Source organism: Vombatus ursinus, unplaced genomic scaffold, assembly GCF_900497805.2.
Source record: "Vombatus ursinus unplaced genomic scaffold, bare-nosed wombat genome assembly UNPS02005659.1, whole genome shotgun sequence".
Classification (NCBI taxonomy): Eukaryota; Metazoa; Chordata; class Mammalia; order Diprotodontia; family Vombatidae; genus Vombatus; species Vombatus ursinus.
Genome location: NW_020945437.1, coordinates 21444833 through 21466219, shown reverse-complemented (window position 1 = coordinate 21466219; position 21387 = coordinate 21444833). Strand labels below are relative to the sequence as shown.

General features: G+C 37.6%; 1 protein-coding gene across 2 annotated transcripts in view; it reads left to right on the top strand.

Moving 5' to 3' along the window:
- Positions 1 to 21387, top strand: part of UVRAG (UV radiation resistance associated) — a 463865-nt gene that overhangs the window by 323308 nt on the left and 119170 nt on the right. For both annotated transcript variants that reach the window (XM_027848208.1, XM_027848210.1), the window contains one exon: positions 9226 to 9304. In XM_027848208.1, the coding sequence (XP_027704009.1) occupies positions 9226 to 9304 (79 nt within the window). The remainder of the gene's footprint in view (positions 1 to 9225; positions 9305 to 21387) is intronic.

Sequence of the window (21387 nt, the reverse complement as noted above, 5' to 3'; positions counted from 1 at the left end):
GAGAGGAGAGGTAAAGTAGAGAAATCAGGAGGGGTAGGAAATAAGAGATATGCACAAACAAAATAAAGCTCAGAAGTATAATTTATTAGGGAAAAAAAGCAGGGGTAATAATCATGATCTCAGACAAAGTTAAAGCTAAAATAGATTTAATCAAAAGAGAACAATAGGGAAACTACACGACGTCAGCCATATTAATCAATATTGTTTTAGACTATTTAAAATAGCTAGGCAGTATAAGGTTAGACTATTGCTGTGGTATAGGAAATGACAAGTTGGTGAACATAGAAAAATACAGGAAGACCCTCAGAGAAACAGAAGATGGATAAGTATATGCAGTCTTACATAGATGCATATGAATGCATATGTCTATATGTAAGTATTATTACAGATATCTAAGTGTATGTATGTGTATATGTATGTATGTATGTCTTTGTGTGTGTATATGTACATATGTGTGTATGTGTGTGTAAATTTGTCTATGCTTAGTTGTAGCCTACCGGGCGGTTGGTGGGGAAAACAAAGTAGAAATTGTACAGTAGAGAACAAAAGGAAATTTACAAGGAAGCAAAGAAAAAATGGACGGCTTTGAACATAATGTATAGTATTTATTATATAGGATTTCTTGAAATGGAAATTTATTGTTGTATATTTTGAATCCTTTCATGTTCTGCTGTATACATGGCAATACTTTTTTTCTTATTTTGTATATGTTTTAATGTTTAAGTTTATAATATATTTCTTTTTCTTTTCTTGTGCATTAAGTTTAGTATTTAAGTTCAAAGAAAAAAATGAAAAAACAAACAAAAAAAAGAATACAAAAGAAATAGGAGGATACCTCCAAAAGTATAAAATACCCAGAATAACAGAAGGCCAAACAGAGATCTTAAATAATCCAATTCCCCCTCCCCCCGCCAAAAAAAAGATAGAACTACGTATATTGGATCTACCAAAGGAAAAAGAATCCTGGTCCTGATGGATTCACAGGGAACTGTTATCAGACTTTTTTTTTGGAGGGGGGGCACTAGACAGTGGGGTTAAGTGACTTGCCGAGGGTCACACAGCTAGTAAGTATCAAGTGTCTGAGGCTGGCTTTGAACTCAGGTCCTCCTGACTCTAGGGCAAGTGTTCTATCCACTGTGCCACCTAGCTGCCCCCTTATCAGACTTTTAAAGAACAATTAATATCAATGCTGCTCAAGTTATTCTCAAAATAGAGAAAGAAAGCACTCTCCTTGATTCTTTTTATGGAACAGAGATAGTCATAAACTAGGAAAGGATAAAACACAAGAGTATGATAGACCATTAATTACAGATCATTAATAAATATTGATTTTAAAATTTTAAATCAAATCCTGTCAAACAGTCTGTAACAATTCATCTAAGAAATCATTCATTTATAACCAAGTAAGTTATTTACCAGGCAGGCCAGGATGATTCAATATTAAGAAAATAATCAGCTTATTTAATCCTATTAAAAACAAATACCTTCAAAACCCCATGATTATCTCAACACATCTCTAAAAGTTTTTGACAAAGTACAATATTCATTAGTACTATTTAAAAAAAAACTTTAAAATATAGGCCTTGAGAGATCTTTTTTAAAAAGCCATAAAAATGTTTATGTAAAACCAAAAGCAGACATCATATGTAATTAGGTTTTAACAGAAGCTTTCTCAGTAAATACTAGGGTAAAGCAAAGATGACCACTCTTCTCTCTATCATTTCCTACTGTTCTGCAAATGGGAGCAATAGCAATAAGACAAGAGAAGGAAATTAAAAGCGTAATATAGGCAAAGAAGAGTTAAAACTATCCCTTTTGAGTGAAACTCAGAATATCCTAGGAATATAGTAAAAATACAAATTGAGATGATTAATAATAACTTTAATAAAGTTATTAATCTACGTAATAAATGTCTACAAAATAAATTCACAAAAATCACCAACATAATTCTATGTAATAATAACAGAATCCAAGAGGCAGCAAAAAGAGAAAAATAATCAAAATTATTACAAAATGCATAATACATCTGGAGATTGATGGTTTTAAGTAAAATCCTCTTTTTCTCTTGTGTATATGGAAATCCTTATGTTTATGATATTTTTTCAAGTATAGAACAAGAAAACGTTTATTTGTGAAGATTGTATAAAAAACAAAATTTGAACATATAAGATATCAAAATCACATATATAATAATTCACACTGCAGCCTGGTAAAATGCAGTTTTTTAGAAACTATAACACTCATAATTTCCAATTGCTGTATTCTAATTTTTAAGGAAGTATTTTCTTCAGTAATCTTTTGGACTTCCTTTTCTATTTGTCCAGTTTTGCTCTTTAGGGCATTCTTTTCTTCATTGGCTTTTTGGACCTCTTTTGCCATTTGGGTTAGGCTATTTTTTAAGGTGTTATTTTCTTTAATATTTTTTTGGGTCTCCTTTAGCAAGCTAAAGTTTTCACATGCAGCTGGGAAATAAGAAATACAGGAAATGGGGTACTGAAATCTATCCTGCCCTACAGGAAAATAGAAGGGGAAGGATGGGAGAGATAGCAGGGAAAGCAGACTAGGGGAAGGGGTATTCAGAATGCATGCCATCTTGGGGTGGGGGGAGGGGTGAGATGGGATGAAAAGTTGGAACTCAAAATCTTGAGGAAGTAAATGTTGAAAACATAAAAAAAGAGAATTATTAAAAAAATAAAAGAAAAAAAAGAACTTGTTAAATTAAAAAAAAAAAGAAATGATGAGCAAGAGGACTTCAGAAAAATCTGGAAAGACTTGTATGGACTGATGCTGAGTGAAGTGAGCAGAACCAAGAGAACATTGTACACAGTAACAGCCACATTGTGAGATGACTGACTTTGATAGACTTAGCCATTCTCAGCAATGCAAGGATCTAAGACATCTCCAAAAGTCTCATGATAGAAAATGCTATCCACATCCAAAGAAAGAACTATGGAGTTTGAATGCAAATTGAAGCATACTGTTGGCTTTTTTTTTCCTTCTGTTTTGTTTTGTTTCCTCTTTCTTGTGGTTCCTTCTATTGGTTCTAATTCTTCCTTACAACATGACTAGTGTGGAAATATGTTTAATAGGAATGTATATGTATAGCCTATATCAGATTGCACTCCATCTTGGGGAGGGAAGGGAAGAGGGAGAGGGAGAGGGAGAAAAATTTAAAACTCAAAAGCTTATGGAAATGATTGTTGATAAATCAAAATAAATTAATTAATAAAAAATTAAATAACCCTAAAAATAAAATATAACTATTCTATTCTAAATATATAATTAGTAGTTCTCTACATGATTAGAGTTTGTATTAGTCAACTGACAGTTTTGCATGTCACTATTTTCTTGGTGATCCACTTATTTTCTAATGATTGTCAAAAACAATTACCAAATAGTAATACGAAAACAACAACAACAAAAAAGAAGACAAAATCATATATAAAATCATCATGCCTAGGATGCTGTCTGGATAGGCTCCAGAAATTTATACTGACATCTTCCACCTTCTTGCTGGTCCTCCATATATTCCAAAGAGATAAAAGAAAGAGGGAAAGGATCTAAATATGTCTAAAAATAGTCAAAGAAGCACTTTTTGCTGGAGCAAAGAATTAAAACTAAGGGTGTACCCATCATTTGGAGAATGCCAGAACAAATTATATTATATAAAGATGATAGAATATTATTGTACTGTGAAAAAAATGTCAAAAGGGACAGATTCAGAGAATCCTGGGAAGATTTGAAATGATGCATAGTGAAGAGAGAAAAACTAGGAAAATAATTCATCCAATAATTATAAAATTATAAAGAAAAACAACTTTGAAACAAAGGCAATGAAGCATCTTAGCACTCCTTGATAGAAGTGGAGGACACAAGAACCAGATTTCTTAAAAATTCAAATATATTTTATTTTCATTTCTGCATTCTTTCTCTCTACCTTTCCCTCCCCCATTCATTGAGAAGGCTAGAAAAAGAAAAACTCATTAAAAGTAAGTATAATGATACAAAGTAAAATCCTACATTAGCTATGTTGAAAGAAATAGGAAGGAAGGAAGAAGGGAGAAAGGGAGGAAATAGGCTTCAATCTTGACCTGAGTCTGAGCTTTCTATCTGGAGGTAGATTTGTGTTTCATAGTGAGTCTTTTGGAACTGTAATTAGTCATTGTATTGCTCACAATTACTAAGTCTTTCAGAGCTAATTATCTTTACAATATAATTGTTATTAAATAAATTGTGCTCCTAGTTCTGCTCTCCTCACTTTGCATTAATTCATATAAGTCTTCCTAGGTCTTTTGGAAACCATTCCCTTCATTATTCCTCCAGCAAAATAGAATTCCATCATATTCATATACATATAACATACGAACATATACATATAACATGTTCAGCTATCTGCCAGTTGGTGGACATTCCCTCATCTTGCAATTTTTTGCCACCACAAAAAGAGCTGCTATAAATACTTTTGTACATATGGTTCCTTTTCTTCTTTCTTTCATCTATTTAGGGGTATAGCCCTAGTAAGGGTATCACTGGGTCAAAGGGCATACACTCCTGGTATACACTGTTTAATTGATTTTGGGCATACTTCCAAATTGCTTTGCAGAATAGTTAGAATAATTTTGAGGTCCACAAACAGTGCATTGAAATACTTCTCATTTTCCATTTTTCATTAAAATACTTGTGTTCTATCCTCCAATCTGATGGGCATGATTTGGTACCTCAGATTTGTTTTAATTTGTGTTTCTATAATTATTAATGATTTAGGGCATTTTTTCACATGGCTATTGATATCTTTGCTTTCTTTCTCTGAAAACTGCCAGCTTGTAACCTTTGACCATTTAATGATAGTAATGATCCTGCTGCTAACATTTATATAGTGCTTACTATATGCTTGGCATTGTGCTTAATACTTCATAGTCATTATCTCATTTGATCGTCACAACAACTGGGTGGTAGAGGCTATTATTATCCTCATCTTACAGTTGAGAAAACTGAGACAAACAGGGGTTAAGTGACTTGCCCAGGGTCGCAAAGCTAGTAAGTGTCTCAGGCTAGACACTCAGGTCTTCCCAACTCCAGGCCCAGTCCTCTATCCCACTGAGCTACCTAGCTCCCAGCTACCTTCTGTCACAGACTTTGGGGAGGGCATAGATTAGAATTGCAGAATATAGATTGTTTGCAGTCTGCATCCTTGAAGAGATGTCCCAAATTGATGAGATCACAGATCCATTTGAATATTTGAGAGAGTAATTTATTAGATGAAGGGGAGGGTAGTGGGGTGGATATTTTCCTAGTATAGAACATTATGAACAAAGATTGGTAAGCAATCAGTCAACAGTCATTGATTATATGCTTGTTATGTGCCAGGCACTGTGCTGAGAGTTGGTTAATGTTTCTCATATGGGAGGTGGACATTTAAAAACTATTTGATATCAGGAATTTTTTAAATTGCCCTTTGTAAGTTTCCATCTTTAATAATAGAAAACATAACTCTCTCAGCAATTTACAGAAATACTATCCTAAAATGAGCTGTGTTTTTGCATGTTAAGGGCAGTTTTATGGTCATGCTTAAATGACCATTATACTGTTAATTGTAACTTTATCCTTCATAATCTAAATTCAGTGATAGTTTGGCTAATGTAACTTTCCATCTATATTGAAATAAAATCCCTTTGATTTGTATCTTATGCCCTGATGGTGATAGTTTTGCCCTTTAAAGTGGATTTTATTTTCCTAGATTACTTAAAAGATCTATAAATCTCTGTAGTTTTGTAAGGTAAGATAAATGTGTAGTAGTTACAAGATATTACACTGTTCAACTTGAAGTGACCCATTAAGGATTTGAAAGTAGTACAAAAATTTAAAGCCTGTCTTAATATTTGATCTGTTTTAACCATGCCCAATGTGAACTATTTATGGCTAATCACTCTTTAAAATTCTGTTTTAATGTCACAAATATGCCTTGTATCTACATTTCTATAAAGAAATCCCTATTAAGTCAAAATAAAGTAGACATTGTGTAATCTGTTTTTTAGGAATGTAGATTCTTGGTTTTGAATGGATGCTTATCTCAATTTACTCTTCTGACATATGAAACTACTTACATATTTATGACCTGAAAATGGAGATAGACCTGGGTTTCCACTGGACTTGAGTGCTGTGCAGATGGCATACATGTGATAGCTCACTGAGTTAACAACCTCAGAGTGCAGAGGTTTATGGATCCAGTCAATTGTTCTAAAGTGCCCTCTTTCCCATGCTTCAGCTATTAGGTGGTTTCTTTGTAGGCCAGAATGTGTATTGTTCCAGGCAGTCTTCAGTGCCTGGTATTGCTCATTATTATTTCCTTTTGGATCCACTCTTCCAACTCTCTCATACCCTACAGTTATGTTTGAAACATGTGTCCTGCCTCAATTTTTATTGCCTCCACTTCTGCATCTTCTTGTGGGGGGTCTTAAGCATTTGCATATTTTTTGGCATAAGATAAATGCATGTCATGACTTTGCTCTTTTATTAGTGCATACCATTTTGTAATACCTACCTCATAACGTAGTCATTTTGAAATTGTATTATTAGTTACTCTCTCTAGGGCCTAAGGCAAAACAAAAACAAATACTCTTTTCCTTCTCTTCTAATTTCACTAGAAATCAGTGTTTTACTGGCTTTATGGCATATGTCTTACTCTAGCCATTCAGAGTAATTGAATTTTTGAATGAAAACAATAATTATCATCTTTGTGGGATTGCTTTCTACCTAAGGGTCATGTTACTTTGCAAAATCAGCAAGATAAAACATAAATCACTTAGCATAATTCCCCTTCTCAACCCTGTGTGAGTTATCCTTGATCTATTTATGGTAGAAAAGTTTCTTTAAAGAGACTTAATTAAACTGGCATTCAGATTTGGTCCTGAGTGTGGAATTGAATGAAAGTTCAACCATGAAGGTTAAACTGTATCCACAGAAAATTTAAGTTGAAAGGGGCTTCAGAGAGCAGGCATCTAGTACATCTAGCACAACTCATATCACAAGATAGAACATTTCTGACAAGTGGTTGTCCAATTTATGTTTGAAGACACTTATTTTCTTTTTTGGTTTGAAATATTGTTTTTAATAAAATTGAATTTGTTTCAAAACGAATGTGGATACAATCCCGGCCACAAGCAGAGGAGGGGGAAAGGAGGTCTCACAGTAAGAACCAGGTGCAAGAATGGATAGCACAGGAAGCAGGGACAGACAAGGAGAGGACACAGACACAGGGAGAGGGAAAGACACAGGCACAGAGGAGAGAAGACAGACCTGGAGGATTGAAAACCTCCTAGGTGCCTGCCCCAGGTCCTGGCACCAATGCCCACCTCATCCAGTTTTGGATCCTGAGCTAGAATCACTTTGGTGGGGATTGGGGGAAGAAAACTGGGAGGGCAGATTGAAGACATTTATTGAAGAGCAGTTGATTTCCTCCTGAGGCAGCCCATTCTCCTGTTGGGTGGCTCTAATTATTGAGTTGTTCTTTTTTTTTTTCCCCTTCCCCTATACCAAGCCCAAATGCCTCTGAAACTGTCCTCATTGTTCCTAGTTCTGCTGTCCAGACTGAAGAAGAACAAATTTAATCCATTTTCTATGTGACAACCATTCAGATACTTGAACATAACTGTAGTGTCCCCTTGTATCTTTTTTCAGAGGTCATTATCCCTACCTTTACCTAAATGGCTATCTTCTGTATGATGTCCCTGACAAATGGTCATCCAGAGACTGCTCTACTTGAAGATTTCCAGTGAGAAAGAACCTGTTATCTCTCATGCTACTTGGGACATTTCTAATTGCTGAAGATTTTTTCCCCTTTACATCAGGCCTAAATCTGGCTTAGTAACTTCTAATCTCTGTATCCAAGAAATTCAAGTCTATTTCTTCTCCCAAAGCTATATCCTGCTACTGCTCCTCTTCACCCTGGGACTGTGACCTGGAACCACATATGAGCAATGGAACAGAGTCTTGCTCCCAGTTCCAGCAAAGAGTCTCCTGTAATCTCCTGACCAGTTGCCCAGCCCCTTTACCATCTGTGGACTGAGGACTCTGGAAGTCACCACAGCCAATTCAGTCATTGCCAAGCCCTGCTGCTAGCTTGCTGGGGTGTGTCCTGCATTTGTGCCTGCACTGAACTGCACTGCACTCTCACCCAAGTGGTACCTGACTTTCCCGAGGACCTTTCAAATTTTCTTGGGCTAGAAAAGTGTTTCATCCTGTCCTTTTGTTGGTTCTTCCACTTCAGAATTCTTTTTGAAGTATTATTTTAATCTTTTTTGGAAGGGAATTTGGGAAAGCTTAGATGAGTTCCTTTACTCCACCATCTTAACTCTGCCTGAAAGAGGATAGTCAGTGGGGGACTAGATTATCATCACCAGCTCCACGTGTTCAACTTCCATCTCTGCCACACTGTCTCCTGCCCAACTTCCAGCTTTCAGAGGAAAAGGAGAAACAGAGACTTTCTACCTGACTGTTTGCCTTCCATTTTGCATTACACATGTCTCTTGCCTGATCTCCAGGTTCCTCTGTGGAAAGTAGAGGCACCTTCTACTTAACGATTAATATATTAACTCTATGTCATTCCCTACACATCCCAGTGATTCTGAACTGCCGTAGGTCATTATCCAAACCCCCTCCTTCCACCTTATTCACATCCCCCTCAATTATCTTAGCCCAAAATCCCAACCAACCCACTCTTTCCACTGTGCCTTTTGGAATACCTGTTCCACAGGCAACAAACTTGCCTTCATCTTAAATATTTTCCTCTCCTATTCCTTCTGTCTTCTGGCAGTCTTCTGATGTCATAGCCTTTCGATTCACCCTTTGCAGTGTTGGCTGCACTTTCATTCATTCCCCTCTGCTTGCTACCTGAGGTGATGCAATTGGAATACTCCTTGCTCCCCATTGCCACTTCAGGATTCTCTACTTTGCTTTTGAGCCTAGGGGTTTTGTGGATTATTTTCATAAGTATTGTATTTTAGCTCTCTGTTGGCATGAAGAGCTAAATGGTTTCCCTACAAGAAAGTTGCTGTTGTTCTTGCATGATGACATCATGATGATGTCAAGTTAGCATACCATTATTTTTACAAACAATTTGGTCCAGTTCCTCAGATGTTAATGTCATATCCAAGAAATGTATTATCTGCACCTTGGCAGTTGTCTGTTCTCTGTTTTCTAAAATGTTGCTATTTTCACTGCTCCTAGGTTTCCACTGTATCCCAAAGGAGGAGAGAAGCTGCAGTTTGATTATGGTGTCTATCTTCTAAATAAAAATATAGCACAGGTAAGCAATTTCTTCTTCTCCCTCTACCTCCTTGCTGCACCCCAGCATACCCCCACCATCCCTTCACTGCCTGGCATATTTTTTTTCTCTTTTAGAGAGATTTAGAGACCTTTTATTTGATCAACTAATGTGACAACCATAAGTTATTTTTTTGATGTAGTCTTAATCAAATTCTTACCTTGTGTCATTCTAATGATTCTAGAGAAGCAAAAGGTAGAAATGTGTATCAGTTTAATGCCCACAAAGGAAGTGCCTTTGGTTTTCACCCATTGGAAGAATAGCATTTTTACAGCTCTTTGCTTTTATATTATACTGCTGCTAACAGATTCCGTGTTGTACCTCTTTTACTATCTGGCCCCTTCAGGATTTTCACTCTATTCAACAAGTTGTTTGTAGAGGAAAAGTCTTATACCTTTGACATGTCTCTACATACTATTTTTATCTTCAGGGGGCAAGATAAAAATACCACGTGTAACAAAATAGATAGTTCTGTCAATATGACAGATCTTTACGTATCCCCAGACTCCATGCCATTTGGTATGTCACTTAAAGACTATGCTACTATACATCATGGAAAAAGTATTATGTGTCCTGGTAGGGGAAAAGACCATTTTTCTGAAAAGTGTGTATGTAGGTAATTCACATACAGCATATTTGTGTGCACTTCAGGGTATATGAAGACATCCCATACTTTTCCCAGCCACGTGAAAGACTGGCTTCCCAGCCTCATCACTTCATTTTTATACTGGGACATTCTTCCAACTAGAATATCACGTTCAGTGATATCCAAGTTTTGGCTATAATTTAAATTCATTATCAGCTGAACCTGCAAATTTTTTCTGTTTATAGAAGCAGTGAAGTTTATGTTGCTTTTTTTTTTCTTTTTAATGAGTCCTTGTTGTCTTTTAGCTGAATAAGTAGAAAGACTCACTCAGTAATTGCCTTGTTAATACTCAGTAGGTATAGTATTACTTCTCCATGTTGATGTCATCTCTTCTTTTCTTCCTCTTCACCATCCTTAGCCTGATATCTTTTATATTAGAGTTATGTAAAGACTTGGCAGTGTGGGACAATGGAAAGAGCCCTAGTCAGTAGGCCTGGGCTTCCTGTGAAGGTGGATTGCACACTCTGGCAGATCCAGCTAAGATGGGTGGGATAGTTAGGTGGCACAGTGGATAGAGAGCTGAAATTGCCTGCCAAGAAGACCTTTTGAGTCCTGTTTCAGGCACTTATAGCTATATAGTTCTGAGTGGATTTTTGGCTTCTCTGAGCCTTAGTTTCCTCATCCATAAAATGGGGATGATAATAGCACCTACATCCCAAGTTGACAACTCAACTCTGACACTTAGTAGCTATGTAGTTTTAGTTTCCTCATCTATGAATAAATTAGTCAGTAAACATTTATTAAGTATCTACTATGTGTCAGATACTGTGCTAAGCATTGATAAAAAGAAAGGCAAAATACTCCCTGCTCTTTCAAGGCTCTTCCACTTTAATGGAGGAGACTATATGCAAACAACTCCATATATGATATAAATTAGAAATAATCAACAGAAGGAAGGCATTAGAAGGCTTCCTTTCTAAAGGTTGGATTTTAGCTGGGACTTGAAGCAAACCAGGGAAGCCTGGAGGTAGAGATGAGGAGGGAGAGAATTACAGGCAAGGCAGACAACCAGTGAAACTGCACAGAATCAGGGGATGGAGTTTCTTGTTCAAGGAACAACAAGGAACTCAATGTCACTGGATCACGGAGTATGTGGGGGAGGTGTAAGGTATAAGCAGACTAGAAAGGTAAGGTGATGTTAAGTCATGAAGGGCTTTGAACACTAAAAAGAATATTTTGTATTTAATCCTGTAGGTGATAGAGAATTACTGGAGTTTATTGAATAGGGTGGTGATATGGTCAGACCTGTGCTTTTTATTAAGTTCACTTTGATAGCTGAGTGGAAGATGAACTGGAGTGAGGAGGAACTTGTCCAGGGAGACCAGCCTGAAGGCATGAGGCGATAAGGACTTTCACTAGGGTCGTAATAGTGTCAGAGCAGAGAAGAAGATATGTATGAGAGATATTTGAAGGTAGAATCGACAGGTCTTTTCCACAGATTGGATATTGGTATCGGTTTGGAGTGGGGTGGGGGGGAATAGTGAGGAATCAAGGCTGTAAGCCTGGGTGACTGGGAGAGGATAGTGGTACCTTCAGTAATAATAGGGAAGTTTGAGTGGGGGAAGAATTTAGAGCGAAAATTATGAGTTTGGTTTTGGAGACGTTGAGTTTAATGTGTCTACTGAACATACATTTTGAAATGTCCAATAAGCAATTAGAGATTGGAGGTTACCAGAGAGGCCAGGGGTGGACGAGCAGATTTGAGGAACATCAGCATAAAGATGATAATTGAATTTATGGAAGCTGACAAGATCACCAAGTAAAATAGTATAAAGGGAAAATAGAGGAGAACCCATGATAGAGCCTTGTGTGACACCCAGTTAGTGATCATGGCCTTTGTTAGAACTCTGTCTAGCAAAGGAGACTGGGAAGGATAGTTTTTAAGATGTAAAACTGAAAGAGACATCAGAGATCACCTAATACAGCCACCTAATTTTACAAGTGAGGAAAATGGGGTCTAAAGAGGTTATAATAAAGACAGTAGCAGAAGTAGAATCCAAACTTTTTTCTTACGACTCCAAATTTGCCATTCTTTCTACTCTCACCAACGAAGTGTGCTTGAAAGTCAGCCCACCGAGAGTTACTTCTGGCAGCCTCCCTGTAATGAGTAGCTCTTTATAGATCTTTTAAAGTGCCTTCATATTCATTCTCTCGTTTGGTTCTCAAAACAGCTCTATGAGGGAAGCAGGGCAAGATGAGTAAATTGAGAGTCAGGTTAAATAATTTGCCCAAGACCACAGAGATTAGTTTAAACCCAGGTCCTTTGACCCCAAATACCTTTTCTTTTTTCATTATACCATTCCGACTTTAAGGCTGATTTCAAGTGTCATTGGAAGGGCTGCTAATATTCTGAAAGCCTTTTTCCCTCTGACTGCCATTGGTCTCTCAGAATATTGAAATGTTGCTAATTAGTGAGGTGAAAAAAGATAATGGTAACAATAGACATTAACTTTTTTTTAAGCAGCCACGTGAATTCATCAGTGCAAACAGCTCCTGGTGATTAGCACCTCATCTCCAATTTGCAAGTCTTGGAAAATTGCATAAGATACTTGCTGACTTAAATGGCTTAATCAGAGTGACACAGGTAATTCGTGTCATGGGCAGGACTTGAAGTAGCTGGTTGAAGAATTTTTCTCTCTACATTCTTTCATGGTTATCTCATCAGCTCCCAGATGTTCAGTTATCATCTCTGCAGATGACTTCCAGATCTGTATTTCCAGTCCTAATCTCTATCCTGAGTTCTAGCTGTACATCACCAATTTACATGTCACATTGGCATCTCAAACTCAAAATGCCCAATCGATCAGCAGACATTTATTAAGCACTTACTGTGTGCCAGGCACTATGCTAAGCTCTGGAGATACAAAAGGAGAGAAAAGACAGTCCTTGCCCTTAAGGAGCTTACAGTTTTAAACAGAACTTACTATCTTTGCTTTCAAAACCACCACTTTCTAACTGACCCATTATTGTTGAATTCACCATTAATCATCAAGTTCACAACTTGAGAGTCATCTTCTTTGACCATGCACTCCCTCCATGTCCAATCTGTTGCCAAGTCTTGTCATTTCTACTGCCATCATTTTTATCACATCCATCCCCTTTCTCTACCAACGTAGATACCACCACCATAGTTCTTTTTGCCTCTCATTTGTTCTATTACAAAAGGAATTTAATTAGTGTCCTTGCCTCCAGTTTCTCCCCAATTCAATCCACCTTCCATACAGCTTCCGAAGTAGTATTTCTAAAGCATTAGATTTGGCCATTTCAGCTCTTTGATCAAAAAGCTTCATTGGCTCCCTATTTTCTCTAGTATAAAATATGTCTCTTCTATTTGACTTTTAATGCACTTCACTGTCTGGCTACCTTTCCAGGCTTACTGTACATTATTCTTGCCACATTCTAAATTTTAGCCAAACTGATCTACTTTCTGGACCATAAACACATTCCTCACCCTTTCCTCTTTGAATCTAGACTCCCTTCCACCCACCTCACCCCCCAAGCTCAGTTGAAGTGCCACCTCTCACAAGATGCCCTTCTCAGATTCCCTTAGCTTCTAATGCTTCACCTCTGAAATTACTTTCTATTCATTTTATGTGTATTTTTTATTCACGTTCACATTTATATGTTATTTCTCTCAATATAATGAAAGCTTCTTAGGATGGAGATTATTTGTTTGTTTGTTTATTTTTATCCTTAGAATCTAACACAGAAGCTTATCATATTACTAAAAGCTTAATAAGTTATTCTTGATTGATTGGTTAGCTGTTTGACCAGATCCATAGGGGAGTGATTTACTGTCATCTTGGAAGGTGTTTGATGGAGTGCTATTCCGCCTCTAATCTATTATTTAGTTACTTAGTAAATTTTCAGATGAACTCAGCTGCCAGAGATAGCTAACATTTTGCGTAACAAATTCGGTATTAGGAAAGATCTTGACAGACTGAAATTTGGGGCTAAAACCAATTAAGCTGAAATTTAATAGTTACAAATGTCAAATCTTACATTTATGTTCATTAAGAGAGTCGTAGTGTCCAAGGTTGTGGAGGTGATAACCCTAGTTTACTCTGCCCTGGTTAGGCTATCTCTAGAAGACTATGTTAAGTTCTGGATATCATGTTTTAGATAGAAAGGTGATAATCAAGAGAAGCTCCAGGTGATGGATGTGAGGCTAGCCTTGGCTGTCTTAAGTATTTGAAAATCTGTCCTGTGAAAAAAGGACTTGTTCTGGTCAGTCTCAATAATTACAACAGTAGTAAAAATCCATATCAGTAGCAGAGGCTTATGTGAATATGGTTTCTAATAGTTTGCAAAGCATTTTGTACATTATCTCATTTGATCTTCACAACAAGCCTGGAAGGTTATTGCTATTATTATTCCCACTTTACAGATGAGATCCCCTCTGTTACGGATGTAACAGAGAGGGGTTAAATGGTCTTGGCCCAGTGTCACGTAGCTAGTAAATGTTTGAAGCAAGATTCAATCTCAGGTTTTCCTGACTCCAAATCCAGCACTATCTTCTTTGCCACCCAGCTACCTCAGCAACTAGTTAAAGTTGCAAAGAGACAGATTTTAGCTTATGTAAGAAAAATCATTCTAGTGATCATTGTAATCCGAAAAGTGAAATGGGTTGGGTTGAGTAATAGTGGAATGCAGAGATCTTCGTTTGAAGCCTGTGTGTATTCATAGGCTCATAAATTTAGAGAAGTGGACCTAAGAGGCCATCAGATCTAATCCCCTCATTGTACAGATGAAGAAACTGAGGCACAGAGAAATTTTGGTGGTTTTGGATCTCCTTTTCCTGCCCTAGCTACTCGTGGGCTTTATCTCACTCTGATCATCATGACCAGCTCCATTTTTGACCTAGACCAGTTCTCCCCTTCTTGGGTGGACTGTCCTCCCCCCATTAATGTCAAACTTAATGACACCCAGTTGGCTTATTCCATTGTACTGGAAAACTCTCAAACTCAAGTGATGCACTAACTTCAGCCTCCTGAGTAACAGGGATTACTGGGGTATACCACCCTATCCCACTGGAAGGGCAGGCAGTTTGGTGACTTGCCTAGGATCACACACCTAGTAAGTGAATAAGGTGGAATTTGAACCCAGATTTTCATAACTTCAAAGTCTAATGCTATATCCACTATACCACATGGACGTTGTTCATACTGTATGGTAAATGCAGATCATAGTCATTGTTAAGAGAATGCTACGTGATGGCAAGAAAAGGGCACTGGACTTGGAATCAAAAGACTTAGAGTCCTGATGATTTTATTTCTTTTAACTTTGGGCAAATGACTTTCCCTCATTGGTTTGTCATGTGAAAGTCAAGGATTGTGTTTTTGCCTTCCTTAGGATCTCCAGTGCTTACAATAGTGCGTGGTACATGATATCTAATAATCACTCAATAGGGGAAGGGAAGGAAACAAGCATTTTATCACGTTCCTACTATGTGCCGGGCACTGTACTAAGTAAGCACTTTCCGAATATCTCGTTTCATCCTCATGGCAACCTTGGGAGGTCGGTGCTGTTATAGACCCCTTTTCATACTTGAGTAAACTGAGGCACAGGGATATTAAGTGACTTGCCCAAGATCACACAATTAATAAGTATCTGAGGCTGATTATGAACTCAGGTCTTCCTAATTCTAGGCCCAAAGCTCTAACCACTGTCCCACCTAGCTGCCTTTTAATAAATGCTTGTTGACTGATTAACTGAACTAGGTGATCTCCAGGATTAGGTCCTTCTAAGCTCTAAGATTTTCTAATACGTTTATAAATTAGATCTTATTTTTTCACATCAGATCCATTAAGGTCGCATTCCCATATGCTAGCTGTCATTGAGCCTCTAAGAACATGAATATTATTACCTTGTGGTGTAGTGAATATCGCATTATTGCCATGGAAACCACAGCTTGGGCTACAGCTATTTCCCTTGTCATTTGTCAGTATAATACCCAGCTTTCAGTCTCCCTCCTGTGTTTGAATGCTTACATATCAGAGTTCCAAATGATCCATCTTGGACCAAGATTGTTACTCTCTTTTGTGGTAAGGCTTTCTCCCTCTTCCCCACTATATGAATGAATAAATAAAGTATTAATTTAATGCCTGCTGTGTACAAAGCACAGTGCTAAACTCTGGAAAGGGGCAGCTAGTTGGTTCAGTGGATAGTGCCAGGCCTAGAGTCAGGAAGAGTTATCTTCCTGTTTTCAAATCTGGCCTCAGACACTTGCTGGCTATGTGACTCTAGGCAAATCACTCAACCCTGTTTGCCTCAGTTTCCTCATCTGTAAAATCAGCTGGAGAAGAAAATGGCAAAACATTCCAATATCTTTGTCATGAATACCCCAAATGGAGTCACTAAGAGTTGGACACAACTGAAAATGACCGAACAACAACAATAGAGCTCTGGAGATACAAGGAGAAAAGTAAGACAATCTGTGCTCTTAAGGAGCTCAAATTTAATGTAGACAATACATATTTGGAAGTTTCAGCTACGAGTCAGATGGGAAAGTCCCCTGGTCCTTAAGGTATAGCAGCAAAACAGATGTTAAAGCCTCTTCTTTAATGTTATTTCTGTTGATAAAATTATGTAGAACCAATTGACAGATTTTGAGGGACAATGCATTTGACAAAGGACTTTGGTAGCAAGAATTTTTTCTTCTGTAATGGTGGCTATAGCTCTTGAAGGTGCAGTTTTCAGTCTACATTTCCACAGGGTTTGCTTCCCAGGATGACGACTGAGGACTTTGAGCTGGAAGGATTGCTATTCCCAAAGCTTTTGGGTTCAGGGTCTTATGCTGTCTCCCTCAGGATCTGAGAGAAGATTCTAGTCAAGATGATGGTAGCGTTTTGACTTCTCTGGCACATGTGGTCTTCTGTCTCTACTGCTTTGGCCAGGCTGTCTTGTCTGCTGTGTCTGTGGTAGTTGGTTGGCAAGACTGGCCCCTTCTCCACAGGAAGTACTTTCCTACGTGATGTCTATGAGGACTAGGCTGGAAGCAAGACCGGTGATCTGGGGAGTGTGCCACTGGGTGCCTGTGCTTACCTGACCTTTGGTGGCAGCTGATCGACAGTTGTTGGTGCTGTTGATGGGGAAGATGTGCACAGTGATCTCTCTCCTCAATGATGGCTATGGGGGCTGGGTGGGAAACAGGTCTGCTGGTTTGGAGGGTGCTGCTGTTCTCAAGACTTTGGGTTCGGGGCCCTGGGCTGTTTCCTTCAGGATCTGAGGGGAAATGGTTGTGGGGGTCTGACCATCTACTGGGGGACACAACATATCTAGAAGATATCTGGCTCAGGTGAGAGGAGCATGACTTGGTAGAGAAGTCCCAAAATAGAGCATCCAGGTGTGAAATGATATGTCTTTATTGAGCCCTCTCTTTAAATTGAGGTTCTGAAGTTCATGGCTCCAAACTTTAATCAGAGGAGCAGAGAGTAGGGATAAGGTCTGAGTACCAAAGCTGAATCAATCTAGCAGGTCGATGAGGTTTTCCCAATAATGAGCTTCCGGGGGCATGTTGGAAAAGTCAAAGTAATCCTGAAGTAGTGTATCCAGGTGGGAGATGAGTAAATACAGTAATGATCCATGATTCCAGAGAACAGATGATGAAACATAGTATCCATTACAGAGATGTAACATGTTTAGAAATGGAGAATGAATTATATACAGGGGTCTTCCTAAAGTCTTAATGGAGTTTTAAGATATTAAAACTTTTCTTTAAAAAAAGTCAATACAGTTTTTAGCTGCATTAAAATTTTTGAAACACCCTGTGTATTTTTGTATACAGCCATTGAGAGAATTTGTTTTGCTTTTCTTTTTTCCCCCCAATGGAATGGGGGTAAAAAGGAGTAAAAACAGATTTTTGTTATTTTTTTTTAAAGGGGAGTGTGCTACATACAGCAATGTTGCATGTTTTTTCAGATAAGGTCACTGTATTAATAGTTTTACTTAATTGTTTTGCTTTGCTACAAGAGACTTATTTGATGAAGCAGAAGTAATCTGTAAATATTTGTTACATTAAAACAAAACACACCAATAAAACTGAAAATAAGTATTTTTTAAAATTAATTTATCCTGGAGGAAATTTGGGAGTCACTGCAATTTTTTAGGCTTTGGAGTGACATTGATGGACTTGTACTTTAAGAAAATCCCATTGCCACCTTTATGGAGAAGGGATTGAAGAGGGAAGTGACTTGGGGCATAAAAATCAATCAGGACGTTATTGCAGTACTTCAGCAGGATATTATAAAGATGTAAACTCAGGTTGTTGTTAGGTTAAATGGAGAGAAAGGGAAGAATGTAAGAGATGTTGTAGAGGTTGAAATGACAAGACTTGGCAATTGATTGGATACAGTAGGATTCCTGATATTTGTGGTTCCTAATTCTTCTCATGAGAACTTGTCACAAAAAATACAGGTTATTATCCTCTTTTCTCAATCTGTCATGGTGTATTTCATTTCTGTTGGCAAATATTCTATTAAAAATATGTTCTTGTATGAAGACGATGCCATGGAAAGGATTAGAGTTTGTAACTAAACAAAGTTTTAGTTTAATTTAAAGTGGAAAAATCTTAAGTGTCAAAATACATCTTAATATTTTTGGGGGCAGCTAGGTGGCACAGTGGATAGAGCTCCAGTCTTGGAGTCAGGAAGACCTGAGTTCAAATCCAACCTCAGACATTGACACTTGCTAGCTGTGTGACCCTGGGCAAGTCACTTAATCCCAATTGCCTCACCAAAAAGCAAAATATTTTTTTAATTATTACACTCTATACTCCTAAAAACTGCAACACTCAAAACCAGTTTCATACTTAATGTTCCCTTGGTGACTCTAGCAACAGTCATTGACAATCCTTAACTCTGCACGTGACTGAATGACCCTTGGAATGGGAACACACTTTTGGTGATCTCAAGCTAGTCTCTGCTATCAATGCCCATCTTTTCCATTCCATTATTCTCCTGGTGGTGTTAAATATAAATATAAAACATCAAAAATGTTAGAAGAATTTTAGTTAACAAGTGATTCCCCTGGTCCCACAGGGAAAGATTAATGATGAACAGATAACTAGTCTAAAGCTCTTGAGGCTAGACTGTCGCTAATAACTCTTCAAATCCTAACATAGTTCCATACACATTAATAGCTGCTTAATACATGCTCAGTGAGCTGTAGGAGGAAAAAAGGAAAACATTGGTAATTTGCAGTGCCTGATTTCGGGTAAGAGATGAGGTCACACACCAAACTGTAAGGGGTTGAAAAGTGAATAACTGGAAAGGAAATAGAGACAATAACTACAGATAGCACTTGTTGCACTTGTTATTATTAATGATGCCCTGCAGCCTGCTTACCTATCCACCATTTCTTCAATTGCCTTTTGGGTCCCTTACAAATACGATTCTTCTGAAATTGTGGTGTTCTGCAATTCAGTCATTTAACATTACCAGGAAAATAATAGCATTAAAAAAGATTGGGAAAAAAAAAAGATCGGGGTTTTTTTGCAAGGAGTAGCTTGGGATCGTTGAAAGTGCTTTCCAATCCAAGTGTCAGCCTGTTCACATGAGTAATTTATGTGTAGACTTCTTAAGGATTGTCACTGACTGTTGTTGCCCCCTGGGAGTATTCAGTATTGGGCTGGTTTTGATTATTAACTCTTTTCTATTAGTGGCTGAGTCCAACAGCAGTGTACTGAAACTTTCAACCAGGGACAACTTGCCAGCAGACTCAAAGTTCCCCAACCCGGAAGTCAGTGAGGAGACCTTACCCTGGATCATGTCACTTTGTGAGCACTGAAAACTTGCAGACCCCCAGCTTGAGCTGTGAAAATAGTAAAAAGACATAAGATGACACAAGCTCAGGCCAGATATTCCTTTAGAAATGCACCGAGCATAGCAGAAACATAAAAGTCAAGTAGTAGGTTGGAAGAATAATCAGAAAGAAAGGGAAGGAAATGAGCATTTGTATAGCACCTACTATTTGCCAGCACTTTTACAGATATTATCTCATTTAATCCTCACAACTCTATAAAGTAGGTGCTATTAATCTTCATTTGACATTTGAAGAAACTAAGGCAAACAGAGGTTGTTACTTACCCAGAGTCATACACAGCTAGGAAGTGTCTGAGGCCAGATATGAACTCAGGTCTTCCTGACTTCAGGCCTAGGACTTTATCTACCGTGCTATCAGCTGCAGAATGATTTAAAATTAAAAAAAAAAAAAAGAATCTCATCATAAAGAGTTTTTATGATGATAGGGAAGTTCAAGAAACAAACCCAGAACAAGAGAATGATTTAAAAACATCTACAAGCAAAACCTCAGAGAAAAAGGTGGGTTGGATACAAGTCCAATCAGAATTTCTGAAAAAGTTAAAGCAAGAGTTTTTTTTAACAGCTAAAAAATAATCTTTATTTGTATTTATTTATTTATTTATTTATTTATTTATTTTTGCTAGGCAGTGGAGTTAAGTGACTTGCTCAGAGTCACACAACTAGTGAGTGTTATGTGTCTGAGGCTAGATTTGAAGTCAGATCCTCCTGACTCCACTGTGCTACCTAGCTGGCCCTAAAAAAGTTATTTTAAACACTAAATGAGCGCTATGGAAGAAAGATTTGAAAAAAGGATTGACAGCTTGTACAAAACTTTACTCAAGAAAGCAACTCTCTGAAAATTAAATTGACTAAATAAAAGCTAATGACTCCGTGACACATCAAGAAATATTCAAAATTGAATAACTAAAAAAAAAAAAAAAAAGAAGGAAACGTGATATATCTCATCACAATTGACCTGGAAAACAGGTCAAGAATCATTAGACTACCTGAAGACCATGACCAATAAGAAGAGCCTGAACATCATATTTCAAGAAATCTTACAAAGAAAACTGCCTAGAGCTTTTAGAAGTAGGAGGTAAAGTAGAGATTGAAAGAACCCACTGGTCACCTCTTGAAAGAAACCCCAAAATGAATACCGTAGAGGAATATTACAGCCAAAATCCAGAGCTCCCAGGTCAAAGAAGAAATAATGCAAGCAGCCAAAAAGAAGCAATTCACATACCAAGGAGCCATAGTTAGTATCATCACAGAAGATTTAGCAGCCACCACTATAGACTTGGGATATGATATTCCAGGATTGTAGAGCTTGGAATATGGTATTCCAAAAGCCAAAAGATTTCGGCTTACAATCATGACTAACTTATCTAGCAATACTGAGTATAATCCTACAGGGAGAAAAAGAGACTGTGAGATTTGCTCTGTTCAGCAGCTCATGAATAGGATCAGAGAAGATGGTTGGTGAAATTATTCTTAGATTTGCCTGCTACTGGAAGGAATGAGCAATGGAATGACAAACGAATTTTAGAGCAGAGGACAGTGTAGAATTGAAATGGTAAATTCTGGTCAAGATTGGGAAGGTAGAGAAAAGAAGCTGGAAT